Source organism: Peromyscus leucopus, chromosome 5 (genome assembly GCF_004664715.2).
Source record: "Peromyscus leucopus breed LL Stock chromosome 5, UCI_PerLeu_2.1, whole genome shotgun sequence".
Taxonomy (NCBI): Eukaryota; Metazoa; Chordata; class Mammalia; order Rodentia; family Cricetidae; genus Peromyscus; species Peromyscus leucopus.
Window position 1 is genome coordinate 119,798,866 of NC_051067.1, and position 13,682 is coordinate 119,812,547.

General features: G+C 54.2%; 1 protein-coding gene and 1 long non-coding RNA gene across 2 annotated transcripts in view; one reads left to right on the forward strand and one right to left on the reverse strand.

The window, feature by feature from the left end:
• The first annotated feature begins 1,677 nt into the window (after window positions 1–1,677).
• Window positions 1,678–13,682, forward strand: part of LOC114697456 (c-Maf inducing protein) — a 199,007-nt gene continuing 187,002 nt past the window's right edge. Inside the window, exon 1 of the mRNA XM_028875715.2 lies at window positions 1,678–2,355. Within this exon, the coding sequence (XP_028731548.1) occupies window positions 2,056–2,355 (300 nt within the window). The 5' untranslated portion in view covers window positions 1,678–2,055. The remainder of the gene's footprint in view (window positions 2,356–13,682) is intronic.
• LOC119088087 lies at window positions 2,789–3,584 on the reverse strand. The gene is made up of 2 exons (XR_005091676.1): window positions 3,444–3,584; window positions 2,789–3,148 (listed from the first exon to the last, which is right to left on the reverse strand). It is a non-coding gene; the product is annotated as an uncharacterized LOC119088087 (long non-coding RNA).

Here is a 13,682-nt window from a genome sequence, read left to right on the forward strand (position 1 = left end):
TAGACCAGGCTGGCTTTGAACTCACAGAGATCCGCCTGCCTCTGCCTCCCGAGTGCTTGGATTAAAGGTGTGTGCCATCACCACCAGGCATCAGGTCTTTATTCTTGCACAGCAAGCCGTTTTGCCTCTCCCCAGCCCTGCTTCAGGGTTTAGAGGTATGATGTATAGGAGGCTGGAGATGAGAAAGTCCCATGGAAGAGCTCTGGTGCTCCTTGCCAGCAATGATAGAAGGGGGCCTGTTTTGTTTCCAAGCTGTCACACTGGTTCATTTGATAGGATTCTCTCCTAGGCAGGTGGGGGACTGAGGACCAGAGCCATCCAGGGTCAGTGTGAGACTCTGGAGCTGCCTGAGTTGTGGGTGGAATACAGGGAGGCTAGATCACTTTGGGAGCTTTGTTACCTGAGATCCTAGGAGGGAGCCTGTGTTCAGGATGCTGGCTCCCACGAAGGACTCCAAGAAAAGGCCAGGAGGCATCAAAGACTAGAGGAGAGGAATTCAGTAAGGACTATTCTCAGATGAGGGAGGGGATTTTTTTTCTTTTCCTTTTTTCTTTTCTTTTTTTTTTTGAGACAGGGTTTCTCTGTGTACTTCTGGTGCCTGTCCTGGATCTTGCTCTGTAGCCCAGGCTGGCTTCAAACTCACAGAGATCTGCCTGGCTCTGCCTCCTGAGTGCAGGGATTAAAGTTGTGAGCCACCACCGCCCGGCGATATTTTCTTTTTAAAGGAATTTAAGTTTTGTTTTGTTTTTTTGAGATATGTACTCCAGGTTGGCCTTGAACTCACAGCCAAAGATGACCTTGAACTAAAATCCTCTTGCCTCCACCTCCCTATTGCTGGGATTACAGGCACATGACACTTTGTGGATCCAGTTTAGGATTTTATGCATGCTAGGCAAACACTACTGGCAACTGAGATACACCCCCAGTGCTACTTAAAACAAAAAAAAATTTTTGAGACAGGGCTTGCTGTTTTGAAGGTCCTGAAATTTACTATGTAGCTCAAACTGGCCTTAAGCTCACAGCAATCCTCCTGCCTCAGTCCCGTGAGTGCTGGGGTTGTAATGGTGTTCTACCCACCATACATAGTTCTCTGTGTGTTTGGGGGACTGGGGGGCGCGATCAATTTCAGTTTCAAGAAACTGTCCTATGGCCCAATCTGGCCATCCTTGGGGAAGCAGTTTGAATTGGGGAGGCGGTCTCAGTGGTGCAGTGGGCAGCACCCCAGCTTTCAGTTCAGCCTTGGACTGGGAAGGGGAAGCACTGGTCTGCATCCTCTCGATCATGGGGCAGAATTTATTTCCCAAGCCCAACCCAGCCCAGGATGGTGGGGTGGCTAGGGGCGCAGGGCTCGGTTGTGCACTCTCGGGGGCGCGGCCCGCGTGACGTCCCCCTGCATACTGCCCACATTCCGGGGCGCGGCGCGGGGACTGTCGAGGCTCGCCCAGCCCTGGCCCCCTCCCCAGAGGCTGCCGCTCCCGTCGGGCCGCGCCCGCCTCCAAGTCCCCGCCCGGGGCCCGGCCCATCCCGGACTCCGCCCGCCCCGGGGAGGCCGAAGCCGCTGTTGCCGCCATTGACGTCAGAGGGCGGGCACATGACCCCGCGGGGACCAATCGCGCGCGCCAGCCTCCCGCAATCTCCCCGGCAGCCGGCGCGGCCCCCGCCCGCAGCACACACTAGCGGACGGACGCGGACACACGCACCGCACAGCGCGCCCGCGCGAGGCCGAGACACGCCCGCGCCCGCCGTCCCCGGCGCCGCCCCCAACCCCCGAGGACCCGATCCTCTCTGCGCCCCGCGATCGCCCGCCGCCCGCGCCGCAGTCGCCAACCCGTTCGCGCCGGCATGCGCCCCAGCAGCTAGAAGGAAGCAGCCCAGGAAGCGCCCCGCGCGCACCCGCCCGCCCCCGCGCGCTCCCGTTCGTCCCCGCGGGGCGCCCCCAGCCCACGCCCCCCCACCTTCCCGGCGGTGGGGGGGTGCGGGCCCTCCGCGGGGGCCCCGCCGGCCCGGCCCCACGCCAGCCGCGATCGCGCGCGCGGCCCCCGCCCCGGCGCGGCCATGGATGTGACGAGCAGCTCGGGCGGCGGCGACCCCCGGCAGATCGAGGAGACCAAGCCGCTGCTAGGGAGCGACGTGTCGGGCCCCGAGGGCACCAAGGTGATGGGCGCCGTGCCTTGCCGCCGGGCCCTGCTGCTGTGCAACGGGATGAGGTACAAGCTGCTGCAGGAGGGCGACATTCAGGTCTGTGTCATCCGGCACCCTCGGACCTTTCTCAGCAAGATCCTCACCTCCAAATTTCTGAGGCGCTGGGAGCCGCACCACCTAACGCTGGCCGACAACAGCTTGGCATCCGCCACGGTGAGTGGCCCTGCGTGGCCGTGGAGCTCCCCAAGCTGGGGTCCCCCGGGACCGAGGCACCCCCGCTGGCTGCCCCCGAGCGTGCGGCCCCCGGGGCCCCGGCCTGCGCGCGGAGCTGGGCTGGAACCTCCAGACCTGATCCTCCAGTGCAGGCTGGGGAGCCCTTCTTCGTGTCCTGGACACTTAGCCCACCCGGACTGAGTGCTTGGGGACTTTTTGCCAGAGCGCCTGCGTTTCCGATGGCTGGGACCCCGGGGTGAACCTTAGACTGGGCCCTCGGGTAGTGGTGTGTTGTTCCGTTTCCGAACTCGTTGCCCATCTGGATTTGAGCTACAGGGGGAAAACAAAACACAGCCCTCTCCTCCATAAAAACCGTAAACCACCCCTCCCCAACCCCCCAGCGCCAACAATTTCCAGAAAGCAACTCCTGCGCTTGCTTTGGCTTTCCTTTATTCTTTTTTCTGCCCGGCCTGGCAAGGCAAAACCGGGTGCCTGCCCTTTCTGAAAACCTCTTTCGCACGTTGGGAGGTTGGAGGGGGAGGGGGTCGAGGTCCAGGACCCGGACCCGCTCAGGCCCTGGGGTAGTCGAGTTCTCTGGGTAGTAGAAGCTGGGCTACCCAGCCTGCCCTTGCGTTGTCTGTGGAGCGTGTGTAAGCATGTTTTGTGGCTGCGTCCTGTTTTGTTAGTTTTTTTGCTGTGTGGCCAGGGCCGGGTCAGCTGGATGAGATGGAGAAAGGAGGATCTTACTAGTTGCTTTCGGAAATCGAATCTGCAAATGGTGGCCTTCTTCCTCCTGGGGACAGACAGCTGTGGTGGGGTCGAGGAGGGGGAGTGGGGGCGGTGGGCAGGGCCTAAACAGGATGCTTTGTGTTTTCCAACAAGGGCAGTTTCAAATACAGGCTCTGGCTGGGCCTTGGCTTGGCGCTTGGGGACCCATCTTTGTAAGGGCCCCCTTCTTGTCTAGAATGTACACGTCCCCCCATGGCAGGCTCCATGGTGTTTACTAAACACCATGGGAAAGGGTAGAATCCACTGCCTGCTCACACCTGTGCCAAGAAAGCCCAGCCAGGAAACAGGGTGTTGCTTACATGCATGCCACAAATGTGTAGCGTGTGTAGACATTTCCTCGGCATCCATGTTCCCTTGGTGGTGTGTCACAGGCTGTGACACATGCTCCTAAGAATGGGAGGGGGAAAAGTTAGCCTAGACTCTGTACTCCTTGAGTCTCGATCCCCTACCCACCCTTGAGAGCACTGTGGCATATGAGGACTTTTATTCTGAATTTTGGGTCTGATGTGCTTAAAGCACCTATTTTTTTTTTTTTTTTCTATCCTCTTCTGGGCATGCTGGTGCAGTAACTGCAGACTTTGTCCCCGGGAGGATTGAGGGTTGCCGGAGGCGGCCCAGTCTTCTCCCAGATCGGTGGTGTGTGTTCTTAAACCCTCTTTTGAGTCATAGGCCTCGGCCTTGATTTTCATTTGATTGGCCAGTCCTGGGGCTTTCGCGTCCCAGAGGTGGTTGGTAACCTTCCCTGGGCTCTGGAGCCCCTAAGTCTGGTTTTAGCATTATTACCTGCCTGAGTTGAGCTGGGCGGGGGCTGGGGGGTCCTTTATTAGGCTCTGTTCTTTTTCCAGCCATCCTTCCAAATGCAGAGGAGTTGTCAGGGGAAGGACAGTAGTTGAGAGGGATAGTGACCTGCTGTAGGAAGGACAGGACATTCCCTGGTCTTCCAGGGCACCGTCATGGTGTGGCTAGCTTGATCTTCCTGCTTTGGGAGAGGCAAGCTCTGGAGACAAGAGGGCTCCCTACTTTCCCTGGCTGCTCAAGAGGTCTGTCTATTTGAGAGAGTCAGAAAGGACTCAGGCCCAAGAGTCTCTAGCAGCCAGGGCCTCTTCTATCCTTGGCCAGCTGAGGTCTGGGGGCTGCCTCTGAGGAACACCTGAGTCCTTCGTGTGGCCCTAGGTTATCTAAGGAGCAAGTTGGGTCTTGGCAGAGCCTTGTTCTCTGATAGAAAATAGGGACTAAGGAACTGGGAGGAAGTGTCTCACAGGCTGCCATAATCCTGCCCTTCCCTTTCTTCACCTGGTACGAGGGAATTCCTTCAGTGGAGCGTTGGCTTTGTGGGGGCGTCAATGGGGGCCTCCAGTGGAGGCCTCTAGTGGAGGTGTGTGGCTCCCCTACCCCTAGGGCCTGTGTGGATGGAGGTGTGGCCACCAGGGCCTGGAGCCTCCAGACCAGAGGTGGGGTTAGGGTTTGCTGCTATGGATCTTGTCCCGTGTTGAGATGTCGGTGGTGTCCACTCCTTGGCAAGTGGAGGAGCCTCTCCTCGGGGCTCCCTGAGGCCTGGGCATTATGTAACCTGTCTGCATTTTATAGTGCGGCCCAACCACGCTGTTGAGAAATATTTGCTCAAATGAAACAAAGGTGGATGTGAGTGCAGTTCATTCCCAGAAAACCCTCTGCAGCCACTATAGCCCAGCCTCGAGTTGCCCATGTAGAAGCATGTCTCGCAGAGCGCTGAAGTGTATGTTGCTCCTAGGAAGCCCTGTTCAGAACTGTCTGGGGATTATCCGGTTAATTGTGTGGGCTTCAGGAACGGGACCCAGAGTGACTGATCTGGGATTCAAACCAGTCAACAAAGACACCACTCCTTTTTGGCCAAACCATCCACTGAGTCTACACGGATTCAGTTACCTGAATCATGACAGATTTGAGAGGCTTGGACCCCAGCTGCACCAGGCTAGGGTATCTCTAAGCCAAATTTCTGGGGTCTCCTGGTCCCTCCTGGCATGGGTCTCCAGCTGGTGACACAGTGTGGAAATCTCTTGGTTCCCTGGGGAGGGAGACCCGAACAGGAATCTGGTGCCATGGAACCTGACACCCCTCCCCTGACCTGGCTGTAAACTTTGCCCTCAGTGGGGTCAGGTCAGGGCCTGCCCCGCGCTGCTGTCTACGAGGCCGGTTACTGATTAAACCCTGGCAGAAGCAACAGCCTGCCTGACATAGGCCAGGTTTGGTGGGCCTAGGAGACTTTGGATCCTTTGGAACCAGAATGCTTGTCAACAAAGAGGAAGCTCCCCAGCTTCCGTGGGAGGGGTCGTGCGGAGGGGGGGGGTACCTCCTGGGAGGCAGAGGCCGCACCTTCTTGGGGAAGGGCCCTGCCTGCCCACGCCCGCCCGAAAGAGGATTCTTTTTCCTCATTTACACTTCCCCATCCCTGGGATCTTTCTGGACTCAGGGGTGGCTGCCCACCCCGCGTGTGTGTTATAGGTTGAAATCGGCAGCCAGCCCAGGCTTTTGTGGACGTGTTCCTGTTGGGGAGGACAGGAATCCATCTTGCCATTCGTGGCTCGGCTGAATTTGATCACCTGCTAGACCGTGTTTGTCTTTTGTCTACATGTAGCCTTTGTCTCCCCTGAGCCAAAGAAGTACAGAAAGGCACCTTACCTTTCATTTCTTGTCACCGTTGAAAACAAAACAGAACAAAACAAAAACCAAAAAGACGATGACGACGGAGGCCCACGGTTTCAGAATGGTGGATCTAATCCCCCAGGTCCTTCCTGGGTTTACCGCGCAGGGATTCGGACACCAGGGGACGGGGTAGCCTTCTTTATTCTGGAACCACGTTCCTCCAGGGCTGCCTGCCGCTTGCATTGTCTCCACGGCTGCTGGGCTGCAATGTCTCCGGGAATCTGGTCGGGTGAACAGAAGCCACCTTCGTTTCTGTCCGGGGCTTTTTTTTTTTAACCCCCTCTGTAGTATCTGAGCATCCATCCTGTGAACTTGGAATTTGTTTCAACAACAACAGCAACAACAAAAAACCGCTTCTGAGAGCTACGGTGTAGCTAAGTGTCACCTCCAGGTGCTGGGATCTTTTCCTTGAGAATGAAACCCTCCAGTCCCCAGGGACCCCATCGGTGTACACCCTACACAGGGTGCTTGTGTGCTAAGGTTTTTCTATTTTGCCATATAGGTCCTTCTTCTGTGTGCCCATTCTTCCTTCCGTTTATGATTCTGGCATTTAGTAAGCACTTTTTTTTTTTATGTCACAAGTAGATTTTGGAGTGCATCAGATTTGTTTTGTAGATAGTTGTGTGTTCAGAGATGGGGGCAGCAGGGATGGCGCAGGCAGGAGCAAGCATACAGCATTCTCTGTGACCAGGTGGTGTGGCCTGCCTTCCACGGGCTCTAGGAAGTCCGTGCATTTTGAGGAGAGATGCTCTGTCGGGCTCCCGATGCCCTTCCAGGTGATGGGTGTTTTGCTGTGCGGCAATGTACTCTGTCCTACCAGGCCACAAGGGAGGGAGTCTTGTGCTAAGAGTCTGGTTTTGGGGACCCAGGGTGGCTTGTGTATGGTCCTGTTTGCTCAGTTGGTAGAGGGAAAGGACTTTGTTGGGGGCATTTGGTGGGGAGCACAGAAGCTGAATCATCCCAAAGGCAAAGTGCCCCAGGGTACCCCACTGCTGGCCGCCTCCCCCTTGTGCTCTCCAAGGGGACCAGCCTGGTATTTCATCGGAATGGATATTTGAGATGGACTAGTTACGCCTTTGATTAAAGGATTAAATGAGACAGAGCCGGGCAGCCTAGCCTTCCGTGTCCCCGCCGTGGGGCAGAACAAACTCGGGTTTTACTGTAGTCACGTGCAGCAGGGCTGGAGCCTGAGGTTGCAACTTCCGGGCTGTGTAACTTTGGGCAGCTTGCTTTCCCTGAGGGGCCTTGCTTTGTCTCCACGTGTAGGGTGACAATTGCGTCTCACTTATTATGGTGACAGTTGAGATGTTGACGCTGGTTCTGGTGAACACCGGGTAGCAGGACGGCCAGCAGAGTCAGAAACAGTTTCTACGGCGTGAGTCCCCTGAGTGAGCTCTGTAGAAATGGAAGGATTATGGGCAGCCGAGATGGCTGAGCACTTAAAGGCAGGATGCTGCCAAGCCCCACTACCCCAATACAACCCTTGGGGACCACGGGGTGGAAGGAGAGACTTCCATAAGCTGTCTTGACCTCCACACACATGAACATGTCTCCTACTCCCTACACCAAAAAGGATTCTTTCTCTCTGTCTGTCTGTCTGTCTGTCTGTCTCTCTCTCTCTCCTTTTTTTGTGGCGGGGTTTCTCTGTGTAGTTTTGGTGGTCCTGGAACTCACTCTGTAGACCAGGCTGGCCTCGAACTCACAGAGATCCGCCTGCCTCTGCCTCCCAAGTGCTGGGATTAAAGGCGTGCGCCACCACTGCCTGGCTTAAAAAAAAATTTTATTTAAAGGAAAGATCTTTGCAATTTTTTTTTTTTTTTTTTTTTTTTTTTGAGACAGGGTTTCTCTGTGTAGTTTTGGTGCCTGTCCTGGATCTCCCTCTGTAGACCAGGCTGGCCTGGAACTTACAGAGATCCCACCAGGCTTTGCCTCCCAAGTGCTGGGATTAAAGGTGTGCACCACCACTGCCCAGCTAGATCTTGGCTATTTAAAAAGAGGGGCCGTCACCTGAGGTACACTGAGCACTTCAGTAAGTTAGGGGTGTCTGCAGAAGCACTGAATAGGAGGCAGTGGGCATTTTAGAATTTCTCAAGGGGTGCTTGAAAATCCCCAACATATATACTACGTGTGTGTGTGTGTGTGTGTGTGTAATGGAATCATCGTGCACTTTTTACCACATGTATCCAAAGTGTGGGAAGAGGCTGCAGCCTTACCTCATGCTCCCAGAATCCTCGGTGGTCCTCTTTCAAGGTAAAACCTGTAGCCTGTTTTCTGAACATGAAGAAACGGTTCTGCGTTGTTACTCCTAGTCCTTGGAGGCTGTGTTTGGAGTTCACTTCAGATCCACACACGTGTGACTGCCCCGTTCTTTTCTCACTGCTTCGTAACTTTCCCATCTTGAAGTGTACTGTACTAATGTGGTGGGCAGACCAGTTCCTCTGTTGCTGGGCATTTCCTCTGTCTCAGTTGTTGGCTGTTATGAACAAGGCACTTCCCATTTTTATAAGCGGAATTGTACCTGTTTTAACAGTTTCAGTGTTTGCCTGCTTTCTCGGGGAGTCGGGGGCATGCATCAGTCTGGCAGAAAGTCACCAGGAAGTGGGTTCCCACAGGGGAACCCAGCCAGCCCTACCACCAAGCTGAGGGAAGAGAGTGCCAGCTACATTCATCTCCACTCTCAGGACAGGGGTCTGGGCTGCTCCAACTGAGAGCCTTGGTTTTTTTTTTTCCCTGCCTTCAGACTTCCTGTTTTCCTCAGGATGGAAGCCAGGTGGCTAAGCCCCATAGTAGAGAAAGGGGGAGTGAGGATTTCTCTTCCTCTCTCCTTATTCTGATGAACAGGTACCCAGTGTGTCCCTCCCTAGGGTGTGGAGGGGTCGGTATACCTTTGAAAAGGACACTTTCCTCCCTGCCCATAGAGCCCTAACCAGAGGTGCCTGCTCTATATGATTTGTATAATCTCCAGACTGAGGGGGGTGGCAAAGCAGAAATTTCTGGGGTTGAAATTGTTCCTGTCTTAAGGATCCACCTCCTCACCTCTGCCATGGGTAAGATGTGCTGTGTATGGGGAGAGAACCGGGAGGAGACGAGACGGTGACACAGACTTGACATCAGACAGGTGATCTGGAATCCTGCAGCTTCCCGGATGACTTGCCTTATCCGTAGAGGGGGGGTTGTGAGGACTTCCTTCATGATGTCGGGGTTACGGGAGGCAGGTATTCATTCAGTAGAGAAATCCCACGGCTCTGGGTGCTTGGAAGACAGCAGGCTAGTCAGACTAGTAAGCAAGGAGTCTGGAGGTCAGGGAAGGTGTAGCGTCACTATCTGGGGGAAGGGCTTTTCAGGTGGGGGGACAGGGTAAATGCACAGGCCCTGAGGCCAGAGGGAATTTAAGAAAGCACCTGGCTGGCATTTAATAAACGCCCAGTGTTCACTTTCCTCTCCTCTCCAGCGGACTGGTTTATTTATTTATTGTTTATTTTTTTTTTAAACCATGTCATCTTAGCACTCAGGAGGTTGAGGCAGAAGGATTGATACTGGTTTTGAGGCTAGCCTGGACTACATAGTGAGACCCTGTCTCAAATATATATATATATATATATATATATATATATATATATATATATATTATTTTTTTTCAGCAAGCATTTAGAATGTTCAAGATGCTAGGCAAATAGGCTATTGCTTGTCCCCGGAAGTTTCATTCTAGTTCCTCTCTCCTTCCCTCCCTCTCCACCTCCCTTTTTCCCTTTCCTTTTGAAAACCAGCTTCTTTCGAATGAAGAGTGAAGAACAGCTTTGTCTTAATGCTCTGAGAGGGTCTTAAATTACCCAGCCTGGCAGAATGTTTTTTTAAAAGCCAACTCCCTTGGTTGAATAACCAGGTTCCAAGGATCCCAGGCTTTAGAGTCCCCGGAGTCCCCGCTGGCTTTGCAGGTGGGGGTGGGCTGATGGGAAGCGAGGCACCCCAAAGACCCCTGAGGTGACTCAGCAGTGGGGGTGCCCACAGTCGCCTCCCATCCTGGCCTTCGCCCTCTTGTTTTCTTGGCTGTTATCAGCAGTGAGAATTAGGCTGTGGAACCAGGCAGGTGAGCTGGCTCCTCCAGTCTGCAGGTGGGCGGGCCTGTAGCAATGGGCCGGGAAGCAGGTGCTTGCTGGGGCTGGGCTCCCTAGGTCTCACTCCGGAGAGGTCACCTGTGGGGAGCAAACACCTGGACTTGTGTTGGTTTTTGTGAGTGTCCTGAGGCAGTCCTGGACTCTCGAGACATCAAGAATAGCTAAAGACAGCAGGCCTGGCTTCTCTGCTTCCCACTCTGGCTCCCTGGCCAGGCTGATTGAATAAAGGCCCAGCTAGAGGATGTGTCAGCCAGGGCAGATTAGCTGTGTAACAAACAGCCCCCTCCACCAAGAGGCCTCCTGGCTGCAGGCAGTGGTTTCTTCTTGCTCATCACAGTCCCGGGGAATCTCTGGCGAGACACTGCCTGACTTATCTCTTAGGTCTCCTTTGTACTTTTTTCCAGCCTGGGCCTCCTTTAGGTCCTCTGTGGGGATGGGGGCGGGGCAAGAAGAGGGCCAGGACCACACCAGAGTCCAGGTGAGGCTGGGAAATGTGCTTTAGAGGTGTGTCTTGGTGCTGCTGTGGTGGAGTGTATCTGTGGTCTCAGCATTTGGGAGTCTGAGGCAGGAGGATCACTAGTTTGAGGCCAGCCTAGGCTACACAGGAAGTTTTAGGCCAGCCTGAGCTACAGAGAGATCCTGTCTCAAACAAGCAAATGAAAACAAACTAACAAAACAAAATAGATGATACTTAGGAAGAAGGGAGCCCCTGAGGAGTGGCATGCAACAGTGGCCTTGAGGTCCCCAAGGCACAGGCAGCGCAGCCCCTTAGAATGAAAAGGACCAATCTCTTGGAGGCCGCTGTTAGGCTTGGAATTTGCTGTTCTCTGGTGAGGAACCGTGGAGGGAAGGAAGCCTGCTGGAAGATGTGTAGAGCAAGATGTTCAGGGAGCAGTGACCGTTGTCATTTACCTGGTGTGTGTGGGCATCGCACTCACTTGGCTTTCAGAGTGAGCCTATGCCTCCAGGTGGTTTTCATGAGCTGGGAGGAAGAAGGGTCAGTCAGGAGGCAGAATCAGGTGTGAGTCTGAACTGATTGCTAGTTACTGTGTAATCAGCCTGAGTACCACAAGTACTGTGCTCATAGTGAGTATTTAAGACACTCACTTAGAGCTGGGTGGTAGTGGCACACGCCTTTAATCCCTACACTCGGGAGGCAGAGGCAGGTGGATCTCTGTGGGTTCGAGGCCAGCCTGGTCTACAGAGCGAGTTCCAAAGCAACATCAAGAAACCCTATCTGGAAAAAAACCAAAAAAAAAAAAAAAAAAAAAAAAAAAAAAAAAGACACTCATTTAGAGAGTGAGTTCTACCCAGGTACCGTGCTCACAGTGAGTACTTAAGGCACTTAGAAAGTGAGTGTTTCAGGTACTGTGCTCACAGAGAGGAAGTACCCCAGGTACTTTGTTCACAGTGAGTACTTAACACAGTCACTTAGAGAGTGAGTGAGTGCTCTAGGTACCATGCCCATGAAGAGGAAGTACCCTAGGTACTGTATAATCAGCGTGAGTACCGCAAAGTACTGTGCTCACAATGGGTACTTAAGACAGTCACTTAGAGAGTGAGTGCTCCGGGTACTGTGCTCACAGAGAGGAGGTACCGCAGGTACTGTCCCTGTCAAGGGAGCACACCGGAGAAGGCCACCATAGTCTTCTCTCCAAAAGGGCTGGCTGTGCCTAAGTCATTGTACAGTGTGGGGTGAGCAGCGGCGGAGTACATGTCTTTGGAGGTTTGCTCCTCCTCTTGGAGTCTGGGGGAAGAGTGTTGGCTATCTTGCAAGCAGGTGGCTTTAGGAAGACCCTTTGTTTATTTAATTAAATCTTTTTTAAATATCTTATCAATAACGATTATTTTGCCTGCCTGTGCGTGTGCATGTATGAATGTGCCGTGGCACGTGTGGTCAGGGCACAGCCTTTTTGAGGGGTCGGCTTGCTTGTTTACCTTGTTTCCGATGCAGGGCGTGCACACTCCAGGGTAGCTGCCCTGCAAGCTTCCAGGCGGTTCTCCTGTCCCCCCTTGAGTGCTGGGATTACAGATGCACAGTGTCTCTCTTGAGTGCTGGGATTACAGATGCACAGTGTCTCTCTTGAGTGCTGGGATTACAGATGCACAGTGTCTCTCTCATCCAGCGTTTTTTTTTTTTTTTTTTAAATGTGGCTTCTGGGGATCTAACTCACGTTGTCCGCCTTACGAGGCTAGCGCTTCCCCTCACCTTGCCATCTCCCCAGCCTTAGGGAGGCCTTTGTGGTGGGATTGGAAGTGGTAGAGGAAAGGCTGGTGGTCAGAGTGGACAGAAGGACAGGTGAGCCAGGGCTAAGGTTGGAGGGGCAGTGGCACATTTTAGGAGGCCATGTGGTTGTGGGTAGCACAACCCTGTGCACAAGTGTGAGAGAGAGAGGGATAGATGAGATGTGATCTGGGGAAGCTCGTCCGAGGGTTGGAGTGGGGGAGCCCTGACGGCTGCTTTACTGGGCAGGTAGGGTTTACTTACATACAGAGATTGGGGACTCCAGGCATGTCTGAGTCACCAGGGTCAGGAAATTAGGTACAGTAGTGACCAGGCAGAGGCCACTCCACATTGGTCGTTAATGACTCTCACAGCCTTGTCAGTTACAGTTACCCTCTGTTTTACAGCTGGGGAGACTGAGGCAGTGTTTCCCAGTCGACTTCCTCCTTAGGGGTGGATGAATACATGGCGCTGTTTACTCCCTAGCTGGGAGTCCTCTCCTGTTGAAAGGGGGTGGCCACGCCACTGAGGAATGTTTGCGCCTCCGGCTCTCCATAGCCCTGCAGCACTTGTGCCTCTCCGGCCATAGGGGCAGCAGCTGGAGATCTGGAGATCTTGGAGATCCCCGCCTGCTACCTACGGTGTGCTTGAAGAACTCCCACCACAGTGTGAGGCACCATGCATAGCTCCCCGACCTCCCTTCCTGTCCCTCTTTGAGGCCTGGGAGGAAGGGAGGTCCAGGCCAGCCCTGTGGGGCTCCATCCAAAGCCAGAGGATGGACAGGCACTTTGCAGGTGACCGAGGGTGTCTCTGCTTTGTGTCCCACAGTAGAGGAAGTTCAGAGGGGTGGCTGGCAGTGGGGGCAGGGCTGCCTGTTACAAAGGGGAACAAGGTCTTGTTTTGCTCTGGCTGGTTCTTGGTTCATCAGGGTTCGCCAGTCTGCAACAGGCTCTCTTCAGGGGTGGGCAGGTGATAACTGCTGCTGGGCTGGGGGATCTAGTAAGCCAGGCAGATCACAGAGCCCAAGAGCACACTCAAGATGGCAGACAGTGATCCAGGTGGTACTGATAACTTCCTCTAGGGTCTCTTTGTCTTTCGTATTTGAACACTTAACTTTGCAGCAGTCCCATAAGGCAGGAGGGGAGACTTCAGCGAACGCTCCTGGTACTGTGCTTACAGAGTGAGCGTCTCTTGAGAGATTAAGGCTATAATCAGGCAACGTGGCTTCCAAATCAGTGGCCTCCAGATGCCACCGTGACTCCATAGGATCCTGACAGCAAGGGCTGAGTCACCAACAAGGTACCGGTAACAGCAGCTTCCCTTACACACTGCTTACCATGTGCCTTATCGCTCCAACCCCTTCCAATAAAAGAGTTCCCCAGTCTTCATGACCGCTGTGAGGTGGTGCCCGTTTTACAGATGAACATCTCAGGAGCATCACTATGTGTGGCTGGTGAGCGGGGCTCTAGAGCAACGGCTGTCAGCCTGTGGGTCACGACCCCCTCGGGGTCTCCCAT